The 13369-nt window shown below is 59.2% G+C and overlaps 1 protein-coding gene and 2 long non-coding RNA genes across 6 annotated transcripts in view; 1 reads left to right on the forward strand and 2 right to left on the reverse strand.

Annotated features, from left to right (window-relative positions):
* Positions 1-13369, reverse strand: part of NECTIN1 (nectin cell adhesion molecule 1) — a 93886-nt gene that overhangs the window by 44808 nt on the left and 35709 nt on the right. For all 4 annotated transcript variants that reach the window (XM_040483319.1, XM_040483317.1, XM_040483320.1 and 1 more), the window contains exons 2-4: positions 2721-3071; positions 1886-2188; positions 1354-1471 (exon numbers count right to left, since the gene is read on the reverse strand). In XM_040483319.1, coding sequence (XP_040339253.1) covers positions 1354-1471; positions 1886-2188; positions 2721-3071 — 772 coding nt within the window. The remainder of the gene's footprint in view (positions 1-1353; positions 1472-1885; positions 2189-2720; positions 3072-13369) is intronic.
* The window catches only part of LOC121035523 (uncharacterized), a 25755-nt gene continuing 20732 nt past the window's right edge, over positions 8347-13369 (forward strand). The window contains exon 1 of the long non-coding RNA XR_005792929.1: positions 8347-8650. This is a non-coding gene — a long non-coding RNA (uncharacterized LOC121035523). The remainder of the gene's footprint in view (positions 8651-13369) is intronic.
* The window catches only part of LOC121035524 (uncharacterized), a 3019-nt gene continuing 1520 nt past the window's right edge, over positions 11871-13369 (reverse strand). The window contains exon 2 of the long non-coding RNA XR_005792930.1: positions 11871-12092. This is a non-coding gene — a long non-coding RNA (uncharacterized LOC121035524). The remainder of the gene's footprint in view (positions 12093-13369) is intronic.

Here is a 13369-nt window from a genome sequence, read left to right on the forward strand (position 1 = left end):
ACTCCCAGCCCTCTTGCTGAGTTGATAGGCAGGGTCTGTCTTGGACGGAGTACCAACAATAACCACAACAATAATCTCTTGCGCTTGGCAGATTCCCATTATTCGGCATCTCACGCTCATGTCCCAGCACTGAGATGTAGGCAGGCCGGAAAGGGACTGGTCCCACTGAACAGATGAGAAGCTCTTTGAGTTCAGGGTCAAAGAACACAGCTAGTAAGTTGACAGAACTGGGGCTCTAGCCAGGTCTTTGGCTCCTGGCACAGTGCTCTCCCAACTACGCCTGGTTCCTGGTGTTTGGTCATTGGTTTCCTGGGTTGCTAGTTGATAATATAGATGTTCGGGTTCTCACCCCAGATCTACTGAGGTTGAACTGCTGGGGCCACGGCTTGGAGATCTGTATCTTAACAAGCTGCTCAGGTGATGAGATGTGACCCATGTGGAGGAATCGTGCTCCGGTACACTATCTCATTTTCTCGCTGGGCATATCATAGGCCATTTTCCTGGGGGAGACACAGGGGAGCCTCCTCCTGATTTTCGATGTCACAAAGCTATTATTCTGTTGGACCTAGCAGCTCCCTGGTACACAGAGCCGAAACTGGTCACTTGTACCTTCAGATAACACTTCTGGCTCCAGAAAGTGGAGGGTGAGAACTAGCTAGGGCAGGCCAATGCCTTCTACTTCCAGGAAACAGAGTGTAGACAATGTGGGCAGCCATCTCCTGGCCATCCATGTCAACCCGCTTCCTGGCTTCCCCACATCCTCCTTTCTATGCGTCCCATCCAGCTTTTCTCTGGGAAGAACCTTGGCTCAGGCCATCAGAGCCGGCTGGAGGGGCAGACAGGACCCTTCGAGAGCCAGGCTCAAAGACTGTGAAGCCAAGAATGGCACGGCGGGGTACGGGGCAAGCACTCCACGGACGCAGGCATTCTGGGGTGACGGCTGCCCCCTCCTTGACAATCCGGGGGTGCTGGAGAGAAGGAACGGGAACAGAGAAAGATCTGGGATGCTCCAGAAAGCCAGCTTCCCTGGGGACACCTCGATAAAAATAAATACCGGGGGCTGGGGTGGGACTGACTCAGACTGAATCACCAAAGGAGAACGACTAGATTCTTTATTAGGGGGAAGAAGGCAGGCGGTTGATGAGGGGATCCCCCTCGGGCAGAATGGTTTGTCCCACTGACCCTGATGCTGTTGTGGCTGGGGTCTCTCGCAGCCCCTCCCCTTCTCACTGAGAATCCTGAACCAAGACCCTAACTTTCTCCCCACGTAATGCTCCTGGAGGTGGGGTGGGGTGCCTCCCTGTGACCAGCTAGGCACCCTGCAAGGCGACCAGCCAGCCCCAGAGCACTTACGTGGTCCAGTGGTAGTCGGTGGCAGGGGGGTTAGCATCGGCTTTGCACGTGAGCTTCACATCCGTCCGCTGCAGGTACCAGTTCCCATCAAACCCCTCGATGGTCACCTCGGGCTCGTCTGTGGGGCAAGGGACGATGTTTGAGAAGGGTGAGGTCAGGAGAGCAGGGCTTGGGGCGAGGGAGTGAGCCTCAGATGGGGCAGGGGTGGAAGGGGCAGTGACATGGAAAGAGCTGGAAGACGGGGAGGGAGGGGGGAGGACCCTCGGAGCAGAAGCAGCAAGGGAATGGAGGAAGGAGGAGGACAGATGGGCACGGGAAGGACATGGGGAAAAGAGAGGGGGGAGGACAACGCACCCCTCTCAAGAGAAAGGGTGGGGCCGGCTGGGGGGCGGGCAGGAGCAGAAAGGGGGCAAAGGAAGCAAAGGAAGAGAGATGGGAGAAAAGGAGGAGGCAGGGCTGGCAAGAGTGGGGCGGTAGGAGGGGACAGCAGCACCCCCCACCCCGAAACCCGCCTGCGCCGCGCCCTGCTCACACTGCACGTTGAGGGTGAGGCTTTCCCGGAAGCGGTCCATGTGGTAGTTGACGATGCAGGCCAGGGTCTGCTGGTGGGCTTCCCGGCTGGGCACCAGGCGGTAGCGGCTAATGACGGTCACCGTGCCGTTGGGGTTCCGGATCTCTTGGTACTCCGCCTCGCCCTTCAGGCGCGTTTCCCAGGACACCACGCTGGGAGGCTTCCCGTTGGCCGAGGTACAGGTGGCCACCAGGACCTTGTCATCCTGCCCCTTCTTGGCTCGAAGCACCGTCTGGGTGCCCTCTACCCAGTTGGTGGGTTTGGCTGCGGGGAAGCAGAGGGAGCCGTGGGGCTAGCGCTACGGCTTCATCCAAAGTGTGCTGGCCCAGGAGGTCACCCTGGCCATCCCTGCCTCTGAGCTGTGCCCAAAGCCCCTCCCAGCCCTTCTCATGGGGACTGCTTCATGTCTAACCTGTGTCCTTCCTGCCCTACCTGGCACCCCCTTTGGTCAAGCGGAGGCTTTCCTGGAGTCTTGGCGTGCTCAAGGCTGGCGGCTCACGTGGCCCTTTTCCTTACCGTGGTGTCGGAAGCTTCTGCCTGCTTCCCGGTCACCCACAGAGTACCCTGTGGTGGGGCTTCCAACCCGAATCGTGACCCTCAGCTCTGTGCACAGCTAAGGCCTTGCACCCAATCCCGAGTGAGCTGTGGAACAGCCTGGCCGGAAGGGACCGGAAGCTTTGGGAGCATGCCAACCAAGGAGACTGTCTGGGGCCACCGAGGCACACGATGAGGGTGGCCAAGCCCCAGGCCACGGGCCTCTGCACGAGCAGGGAGGGGGGGGGTGAGGCCAGCTTACCCATTACAGTGAGGTTGAGCTGGCTCTCTCGATTGCCGGCAGGGAAGGTGGCGAACTCGCAGATGTAGACGCCCTCGTCCTCCAGCTCAAGGCGGGAGAGGCGGATGGTGCCGTCGGTGAAAGAGGGCCGCAGGAATTCTACGCGCTCACGGTAGGGAGCCAGCACGGAGACGCCCATGGCGGGGTTGTAGATGGCCACATTCTGCTTGGAGCCGTTGGTGGCCTTCTGCCACGTGACCTGGGTGATCTTCACGCCGGGCAGCGGGTTGGCGAAGCTGCAGTGCAGGACCACGTCCGTGCCGATGAAACCGTACATGGAGTCGTTCACCTGGACCACCTGGGCGTGGGCGCCTGGTCAAAGGAGCCGGCGGGACTGGTCAGTGACAGGCACAGCCGCCCGCACCCCCCGCCCCCGACTCCCTGTGCGCTGCTCTTTTCTTTCTACCTCTTGTTACTCTTGATTCTGATCATAGGAATAAATAATTGCTTGTTACTAAAGCACTCTGGAGGATGCTGAAAAAGACCGTGATCCCCACCACTCAGAAGGATCACTGATCGTCTTGTAGGAAATCCCTTCTTTTATTTTTTTCTCGCTATATTAATTTCTCGATCTCCAGGTTTCTCTGCATAACCATCTTTTTTTTAAGACGAAATCAGAATGATACTGTACGTATTGTTCCATAGCTGCCTTTTCGTCTAGCGGTGCATTACCCATAGTGCTCCATTGGGCAGTAAATATATACCTGCACCCTTATTTTTAATAAGGGGCGGGAGTCGAATGCACTGCTTCCCCTAGGAGCCATCAACTGCCTCACCTTCCTGGGCCTCAGTTCCCTTCTGGAAAATGGGGCATAGAATCCAGTCCTCTACCTCACGGGGCTGCTGGGAGAACCAAATGAGACTAACGAGAAAGTGTCAGGAGGCAGGAGGCGCTGACCATGCGGGCTCACGGTGGCCACCATTGTGCTCCCCGCCATGGTCTTCTCCCTCAAGGCGGAGTGCCCGTGCCCTGGGGTGCGCTGGCTCCGTCCCTCTCACGGGGCCCGGGCCGCTCCTCAGAACATGCCATGTTTCCATGTTCCCTTCCTCTCTCTCTCCCTCCTCCTATCACTCCTAGACTCTTGCTCGTGCAGTTCCCTAGAAAGCCCTAGAAGGCTCTTCCCCCTCCTTCCCCTATGGATCTCCCACTCAGGCCACCTCCTTTGGGAAGCTTCCCAGATCTTCCCTGCACGTGTGAGTCCAGCCACTTCTATCACAGATCTTTTCTGCCTCCGGATGTGGTTGTTCACGCCTGTGACTTCTCCGCCAGCACAGGGTCTGTGTCTTTCCCAGTCGCCCCAGCCCCAGTGCCCAGCCCAGCATCTGGCACACAGTAGGTACTCAGTAGATAGCTCTGGCCAGGCAGACTGCAACGGAACCCATGGGAATAGAGATTTGCAAGAAGGAGGGAGTGATCAGTGGCGTTGGATGAATGAATAAATTCCCCCCAGGCTCCTTACTGATTGCTTTGTTTCACTAGAATGGCTTGTTTGAGCTTTTCCCTGACCCTGAACGCAGGGCAGAGACCCTCCAGCGGGTCTCTCTGGCCCAGGCTCTTTCTTGAGCTCTGTTATTGGCCACGCATCTGTACCCTTCATATTGTCGTATCCTTACTTTACTCAGTTTATTGAGCACCATCGATAATATCAATGCCAGGTCCTGCACTGACCTAGAGGCAGGGGGATGGCCTCAGTGGCTCCCCAGGGGAGTGGAAATTCGGGGCTCACCTTTGCCTCTGCATGGTGGAGGCACAAAAGCAGGGCACACTCCTCTGAGGGCTTGGAAGCCCATGATACGTGAAGGCTGTCCCCCCCCCCATCCCTCCCCTAAGGAGGGCACAGGCTGTGTCCCCAGGGTCACTGCGGAGTCCTGTGTGTACCATACAGCAGATACTCAACAATCTGCTGAATAAATAGATCTTTGGCCCCTTGTCATGCCCTGAAAACTTCCCCAGTGCTCCCTCCTTCTTTATGCCTATTCACATCCATGCAGCCCTTCAAGGCCCACCTGGGAGTGCCCCCACCCCTACCCCTCCAGTTGTCCCCCTGGCCGGTGTGTGGGGTTCTGACATGTCCTTGGGCAGAGAGCACCGTGGGCTGGTGGGAGTACAGGAGGAAGCACCCACCAGGGAGGCAGGAGGGTTGGGTTCTGCTCAGCCCTATTTTGAGCTGAGACCTTGGCCGGTCACTTCCCCCTCCCGAACCCTATCTTCCTCCTCTATAAGAGAGCGGGCTGGACTCCCCAGTCTTAGTGGTCCCTTCTGGGCCTGAGTCTGATCCCCTGAACCGCAGCCCAGCCTTGCTGAGGCCCCACCCCAGATAGAGTCCCATGGTGAGGTCAGCGGGCCAGACAGCCCAGTGCTCCTGCTGACTGGCCAGCTGGCAAGCGGCTAAGCCCCAGGCCCTCCCAGGAGGATAAGTGGGGGGGTGGGTGCTCCCCCCCCCCGCCTCCACTCACCAACCTGCTGGAGGTTGCCCAGCAGCTGAGATAATGTGGGTATAATTGGGGAACTTTCACCACACAAAGCCAGAAACAGGAAAAGCCAGTTGGGAGGGCTTGGGCCATAGGTTTTGTGTGTGTGTGTGTGTGTGTGTGTGTGTGTGTGTGTGTGTGTGGTGGGGGGGGGGGTTGGCGTGTGGGCACCAGGAACCATCTTGGGATTGGTGCCAGGGCATGGGGGAGCCTATAGCCGGACATAGCCCACCAAGCCTGCCGCGGCGACCCCCTCCGCCTCCCCACCCCCCGCTCCCCGCAGGTGTGGGGACAGGCAGGCTTCAGCGGCCGGCACACACACTGCCATTCATTTGCTGCATCTTCAGCAGTGACCTCACCCTTCAGAGCTGTGAATGCCAGGAGTGAAGATCGCTGATAGTGGCCTGGGCGTGGGGGCGGGGCGGCCGCTGCCAGGGGCTCGGGCACCCTAGCGGCCCCGTCTCATGCATCGGTGCCTCACCAGGCCAAGGAGGCCTTCCCCACCCTAATGTCTGTTTTGGGGTTAAGGCCCCTCTCTCCTCTCCAGTGTGGCTCTCCCAGAAGCAACCCCACAGGGAGCAGTAAGGAGAGTGCCTGGGGTGTCCACCCACTGCGCACAAAGTGGGTTCTCCTGGCCCTTGCCCCTTTTGCGCTAGTGAAGAGTGGGCAGGCCAGAGTGGGAGAGGACCTCTAAGGTGCAGGCAGACTTATTCTGGTGTTCACCTCTCCATCCACAGCCTAGTGGGCAAGAGGGAGCTTTTGGAGCATAGGGTTTGGGGCCACTCCCTGACCCCAGAGGAAGTGGGAGGCGCTGGGGCCACCGGCAAGGTCTGAAGACCCTCCCTTAGCCCTCCACCCCACTCCGGGCTAAGGGACCCAGAGCTCTTGCTTCTGGCTTGGGGCTTCCCGTTTTTTTCTTTTTTTTTTTTTTTTTTTTTAATGAGAGAGAAAGAGAGAGAGAGAGAGTGCTTACGCGTGTGTAAGCACAAGCACGAATGGGGGAGGGACAGACAGAGAGGGAGAGAGAGGATCTCCACGCTGTCAGCTCAGAGTCTAACTAGGGGCTCGAACTCACAAACCGGCAGATCATGACCTGAGCCGAAATCAAGAGTCGGACGCTCAACCGGCTGAGCCACCCAGGTTCCCCGGGGCTGCCAGTCTTGGACCGAGGGTACAGGGTTGGGGAGAATGTCCCTCATTCTTTAGACTGGTCAGGTTGGGAAACTTTCAGAGAAAGGGGGCAGACCTCCAGGGTCTGGGTGCGGCAATGAATGGGAGAGTGGGGATCCCCACTGAAAAGGCAGAGAAAGGGCTGGATCAGGGCAGGAACCCAGGAGGAGGCCCCTCCTCTGTGCAGGAAGAGGTAGAACCATAGGCCTCGTCTGGAAGGCCCGGGGCCAAGGGGCAAAAGCAGGAGGGCAGGCTGGTCCAAGTTGGGTCCAAGGTCCCAACCCCTAGGGCCCAGATGACCTGGAAGTTGAGCTCGCTGCCCGAGCTCCTCCCCCCTGCCCGGGGGCGCCCCCCGCCCCCCCCCCCCCGCCCCAGTATGCATGGGCTTGCGAAGAGCCAGCTTTGTGGCTTTGCAGACTCCCTCTGTCACTTACGAGCCGAGAAACGTTGGGCCAATGACTCAACCGCTCTGTGCCTCAGTTTGCACTGAGATTTCTCGTCTGTGAAACGGGGATTACAACACCACCTATCCCATGCAGTGGTCCTAAGGATCAAATGACCACACGGGAAGCTAGAGAGCGGCACTTAGCACAGAACGAGACGGTCAGTAAGTGCTGGCTGCCATCATCATCATCATTATCATCCTCACCACCACCTTCGTCATCGTCTGTATCCCTTTATTTTCTGTTTCCTGGCGTGCACGTCTAGCGTGTTTCTTATTGTGTGTCCCCCGGCTCCCAACAGATCGCGACTCCCTGTGTGAGAGGGAAGGCACTGGCGAGACCTCGAGTTTTGTTGGCCACATCGCGGCTCCCTGGCAGGGTCTAGGGCCTGGAGACTACCCTGCTAACTTTCTGTGGTTCCTCGGGCAGTTAGGGTGGTCCACGCAAGGCATCGTCTCTCCTTCCTCACAGGCCCCCTCTTACATGAGAGGCAGGGGCTGTCCCAGATGTGGAAACCAGGACCACTAAAATGGTACCATACTGGGCCTCAGTGGAACACGTGATCCATGGTTTTACAAAGGAGGAGTTCAGAGTCCACGAGGGGCTGGGTCACTTGCTTGGCGACATGGAAGGGCAAATCCAACCCAGTGCGCTTCCCACCCTGCCTTTTTATAAGGGACTCACGTTCTCAACCTAACCCCCCAGGGCCTCCCTCCCTCTGGGCAGTGACCCTCCTGGAATAAAGCTCAGAGCCTCTCTTGCTCCTTTTGATAAGTGGCAGGAATACCAGTTACATTATCGTGGCCACAGTGCCCGCAGGCTGCCCTGCACTGGGCTTGGTTGGGGGCCAGGGGTAAAGCAAAGTGGAAGCCAGGTGGGGGCACCTCCAGGAGGCTATGTACAGAGGAGGGAGGAGCCAGAGAGGTGGGGAGTGAAAGGTAGAGAGATCCATGGGAACCTCTGCCCTCAGTAGAGAGGTCCTTGCATCCTAGGGATATCAAGGAATGTTTTTCTTTTTGACCTCAAGCACTGCCTGTATTCTCCCTGACCACCCTACGGGCTCCACGGTCTGGGACTCAGGCCCCTGGGGCCTGTGTGCCAGTGCCTCAGTTTCCCCATTGGAGCTCCGGTTGGGCGGTTCGGGCTGCCTTCGTGGCTGCCCAGAAGTGCTGAGCCAACAAGGCAGGCGTCGGGCCGGCCCCCCGAGACGTCACAGACGTGCAAAAGCCCGAGCTCAGCAACAAAACACAAAGGCTCCTCAGTTGTGGCCGACAAACCTGCTCCCCAGGGCCCTGCCCGCCTGCCCTGCCCGCCATGGAGCTAATCTGAGGCTGGGGCCATGGGTTCCCACGCAGCGGGGTGTGGCCCAGAATGGGGGGGGCACTCTGCTCCCCGTACCCACCTCAAGCAGTTTCTCTTCCCGCCCTTTGAAACTTCAGACCCTTCTCGCCCTGGCCAGGCAGGCTGGGACTGGGCCCATGTGGGTGAAAGTGGCGGGGGGGGGGGGGGGGGAAGGACACAGGCAAAGGGGGAGGGGTTCTGGGATTTCTGGCACAGACCACCTCTTTTTGTGTCCCCCATCCCCGCCGGGGTGCCCTCAGTTGGGCGGTCAGCAGTGGCAGACCTGGCCTGGAGGCAACTGGGGACACCCTGGGGGGGGGAGCGCTGGGGACCTCACCGGGGGCCTCTCTGAGACCAGAATCCTTTGGGGTCCATCTCTAGAGCTTCCCAGGGATCCCCCTCCCTCCCACCACCCCAGAACTGGCAGAAAGGAAGAGGACCATCCGGTCAGAAACCAGCTAAGTGGTAAGTGGGGATGACTCACCTATGGGGGAGGGGGGGAGGGGAGGGCCTCCAGCCGAAACCCTGCTGAGTCAGCACAGGGACCTGAAGGCTACAGGGCCCCTCCTCCCAGTGCAGCTACTTCCCCAAATGTCAACTCCCAGGCTGGCCAGCTCCTCACTTTCGGATGCCAAGGCTGATCCACCCGGGGGAGAGGCTGGCAAGGAGATGGTGTGACCAGGAGGGAATCCCCTTTCTGGGGCCCCCTCCTCTGGGCAAGGTTCGGCCAGTCAGTGTTGCCCAGACCCAATCGCTCTGCCCCCAAGGACCCACACGAGCAGGCTTCTCACTGAGGTCCTCTGAACTTGTCCTGTCCCGTATCTATGTCTCTTCATTATTCAGGAGCCCCCTAGGGCCCACGCTGCATCTCTACCCTCGGACTCCCCCGCCATGCCCGGGACGGGGTCCAGGGTGTCCCCAGGTCAGAGGGCACAGAAGCATCAACTGACCCGGTCCTTGTCCCCACACCCCTAGCCATCCCTCGCTGGGGCTCAGTGCCCCTGCCTCCTGCACGCAGGCGCTCTGCCTGGTGGGTGTGGGCCCTGGGGGACCCTCTCTGGGAGCAATGCCTGCTGGGATGGCTCCAGGTGTCCTGGGGCCTTGAGTCCCCGCTGCATCCACCTTGCCAGCAGAGGTGATAACATCCCATGATCCCACAGTCAGGGCTAATTGCTACTGTCCAAACCCAGGCGCCTCCGCCCCTTCATTTGGGGTCACAGAAATTGCCGATGTTTTCTTCTTCTTGGCTGATGCCCCCCCTCACCCTAACCCCCGACTCCCTGACACAGAGCTGGTTAATGATGGGCTGTGGGGCTGGCGCCGGAGCCTTGGGCGGGTGAGTGCAGTGCGTGGGAGAGGAGGGGGCGCGGCAGCCTGGGAAAAGCAGGAGAAGGAGCCCAGGATCTTCCAGACGGGCTGGGCCAGCCCAATCCCCAGCAGCATGAAAGCCGGGAAGCCCCGGGGTTGTGGTGACGGCGCTTGGGGCTGCTCTGGCAAGTCCCGTCTCTCTGAAACCTAGCAGGACAGGTTGGGGGACAGGGATGAATCTTTTCCCACCGAGGAGCAAGTGGCCAGGGACATCTGGATCTCTCCGACAGGCCGGTTTCACATTGGCTACCCCCTCCCCAAGGCCCAGGGCAAGGCCAGTCCTGAGCAGCACCTCTCGGCTCTGCCCCTCTCCATCTCTAGCCTTCTGGTTCCACCTTTTGGTCCCCTCTGTACCATTCCCCCTTTACCTGTCACACTCCCTCTGGCCAGGCGGTGGGGAGGAAGGGTACATACCGGAGACCAGGAGAGAAGTCTCTGGTCCCCACTAGTTGGTTACGGTTTTCTAGATGGCCTTAGGTAGGTAGGCCAGTTCCCCTCCCTGGCCTCAGTGTCCCTTTCTTTAAAATGAGAGTGTTGGCACCCCATGACCCCGGAAGACTACACTTTGGACATAACCTGTCTGGCCCTCTCTCTGCCCTACCTCTGCACCTTCCCTGGACCAGACTCTGGACTGTTTCTACCAAGTGGCTGCTCCACCTCTGTAAACTGCCCAGCTCCTCCGGGAAGGCCTCCCAGATCGACCGGGATGCCAGGCAAACCCAGGCTACACGTACAGGGTTCTCCCGCGTCCACGCAAGCACAGCGGGAATTCATCTTTGTTCTCCATCCCCACTGGCCCCAATCCAGACTCCCCCTGAGCCCCCTCCCGCCAGCGCAGCCCCTTCCCTGCCCCCCACCTCCAGCAGAGTCTCACTTCCTTATTTTCTCAACACTCCTGGGCCACGACTGCAGCCCAGCTACGCAAATCCCAGGCCCTTCCCTTTGCCCCTTAGCACCCACCACCTCGCTCCTCCTGCCTTGTCCCCTCCTTCTTCCCAAGACCTGCCCCGGTGCAGGCTTACCCGGCCACTGCAGCATGACACCAAGCCTACGTAACTGCCTCCAGGCCTTCCCCTAACCCATTGGCCACTTTTTTAATTTTAATGTTTTTATTTATTTCTGTGAGAGACAGCTTGGGCAGGGGAGGGGCAGAGAGAGAGAGAGAGAGAGAGAGAGAATCCCGAGCGGGCTCTGTGTTGCCAGCACGGAGCCCGATGCGGGGCTTGAAGCCACAAACCGTGAGATCATGACCTGAGCAGAAACCCAGAAAGAGCTGGATGCTTAACCAACTGAGCCACCCAGGTGACCCGCTGGCCACTTTCTAAGTCCAGAATCCTTTTCTGTTTAAAATCCTTCCATGGTTTCCTGCCGCCCCCGGGATCAAGTCCAAAGCCCTTTTGGGCTCTGGACCTCATCTTGGGCATCAGAGCCTGCAGCCTCTCTCTCCTGCCATATGGAACAATACCATCCATTCCCTGCCCTGTTACTCCCTCTGCTGAAAGCACATACCCCATTTCCCTGCCTCAGTCCTCGTCATCCGTACTCAATGAGCTGAGCCTTGATTTTGAGGAGGTGGCTTCCTGGGGCACACCCCCTGTCCCCGAGTGAGGTAGTCCAGCAGCCCGAGGGCCCCGTACCTGCGCACACATCCATCACAGCATCTCCCCTGCTGAGGGCAAAGGCCGGGGCTTCAGCCAGTGCCTGGCATACAATAGGGTAAGGGGGCCCCGAGCAGCTGGTGAAGGCTGCAAGCCAGATGGGGCTCCAGACCAGGCTCGGCAGGTAGGGCAGGAGGAAAGAGCTGGGAGGTGAGGCCTCCCGTCTGCACCGAGGGCCAGCAGGTCAGGGCCGGAATCTTCTCCCTGACTGGAGCCGGGAAGCTGCACCCCAAAAGGTAGAGGTCTGCCCAACCTCTTGCCTCCCCACGGCATCGCATCCTCTGCTGGCTTCCCAGTTGTCACTTCTTGGTTCCTTCCCTCTCTCCTCTGTCCCACTTCCTAGCACCCAGCCCCACTTCCTTCCTCACTCTAGACCAGAGGTGAAAAATATTCTTCTCACCCAAGCAAGCTGCAGCCGGAGGCCCTGCTCCCAAGGTCTTCGCCCTGCGAGGCCTACACCACCCGCCCCCCGCCGCGCCCCCCCCCCCCCAGTGCCATTCCCTTCCCAACACACGGCCTGGGTTTCTCCTGGCCTGGCCTTTTGAGGCCTCGAAGGCCTGGCTCTAAGTCTGGGGTTTCCACAGGTCCCATCTCCGCAGCCCACGCCAACCTCGTCCACCCCACCTGCGCAGACGACACGTCTCACAACAGACGCCCACGGCAGCCAGGGCTCCCCTCAGCAAGGGTGCGTCTTTAATGCCATATTTTGGGGAGCGTAGGCAGCAGCCTCTTCAGAAGGCTAGTGTGGGGGTGGGAGAGGCTGGGGGCTGCCTGAAAACAGAGGGAGAATTCCCTGGGCCTCCCCAGAAGAACCTCTTAAAATCTCCGTATCAACATATGCATTGTCTCAGTCCTGCGGGTTCTGTGCCGATGTTCACCACCTGTTTGGAAGTGGAAATCTCTAGATGTGCCTCTTGCCAGGAGGGACCTGTCTGACCACCCCAGTGCCCAGCCCTGCAAGAAGTGGGAACGATTAACAGTGCCGTTGCCTAGGGTTGATGTGACGATTAAGTGAGATAATTCATACACGCTCTCAGTGCGGCGCTCGGCAGGTAGTCATGCTGCATAAAGGGCCATGTTATTGTTATTACAGTCTCAGGGGAAGAAGCTGCCCAGAAATCAGGTAGACTGGCTTCCATTCTGGTTCTGCTAACCGCCGCGAGATCTTGCGCAAGTCCTTGCTATGGCGAGGCCACTGCCCCCGAGCAGAGGTCCTCGACCTCCGCACTGTTGACGTTTGGGGCCTGATGATTCTCTGTTGCAGGGCTGACCTGTGGGCTAAGGGTGTTTGGTGCCACCGCCGGCCTCTGCCTACCCATCCTCCATTGTGACAACCAAAAGTGTCTCTAGAAGGTGCCAAATGTTCCCTACGGGGCAAAAGGACTGTCCCAGAGGAGAGAGCATGGAGCTCGGGCAGGGGTGCTGGTGTGAGTGAGGGATGTGCGGGGCAGCCCCACGCCAGCCAGGGCTGGAGGGTGGGGGGGGGGGGGGGCTCTCTGGAGGGGAAGTATCCTGCGTCCTGGGACAGAGGGCCCAGAGGTGGATCAGAGCAGGGGTGCAGGCCTTCCGGTGTGGAGAGCCTGCCGTCAGCTCTGTAGGAGGAGGAGTGTGAGGTGTGTGTTTGGGGAAGACAGGTGGAGAGGACTGGAGGCCGCGGGGAGCCTCGGAGCTGACTGCCCCGTGCTGTCAGAACATGGGTTACAGAATGGCACGTTCTCAGAGGACAGATCAGGAGAGACGCAGACAGTGGAAGTGTGGCTGGAAGCCTTGGGTAGGGAGGCGGGGAGGCTGCGGAGACCAGGGCGTGTGTTTCTGAGAGCAGAAACGAGGTCAGGCAGCGTCTTCCTCCGGCTGGTAAACCGCTATCATTTCGGAAGGTTTGCACCTCATTTGGTTCCTGCTTAAGTGAAATCCACAACATGTGTTCCCTGCATTAGTGGAGTGTTTGTGCTTAATTAGTGGCAAATTCTTTCATATTAAAGTCATTAAGTTTTGCCGTTTGCTCTTCTCACCCCGGGCCTGGCTCTCTTCTGTCTTTCCTTTTAATGCAGGCGGCCTGACTACAGGTCGTTCAGTTTCTCGGCCTCGGGAGGCATGCACGCGCATGTGCACATCCTTTGGGGGGGGGGGGGGGGGGGGGGGGGGGGGGGGGGGGGGG

This window comes from Herpailurus yagouaroundi, unplaced genomic scaffold (genome assembly GCF_014898765.1).
Source record: "Herpailurus yagouaroundi ecotype Mexico unplaced genomic scaffold, PumYag 161, whole genome shotgun sequence".
Classification (NCBI taxonomy): domain Eukaryota; kingdom Metazoa; phylum Chordata; class Mammalia; order Carnivora; family Felidae; genus Herpailurus; species Herpailurus yagouaroundi.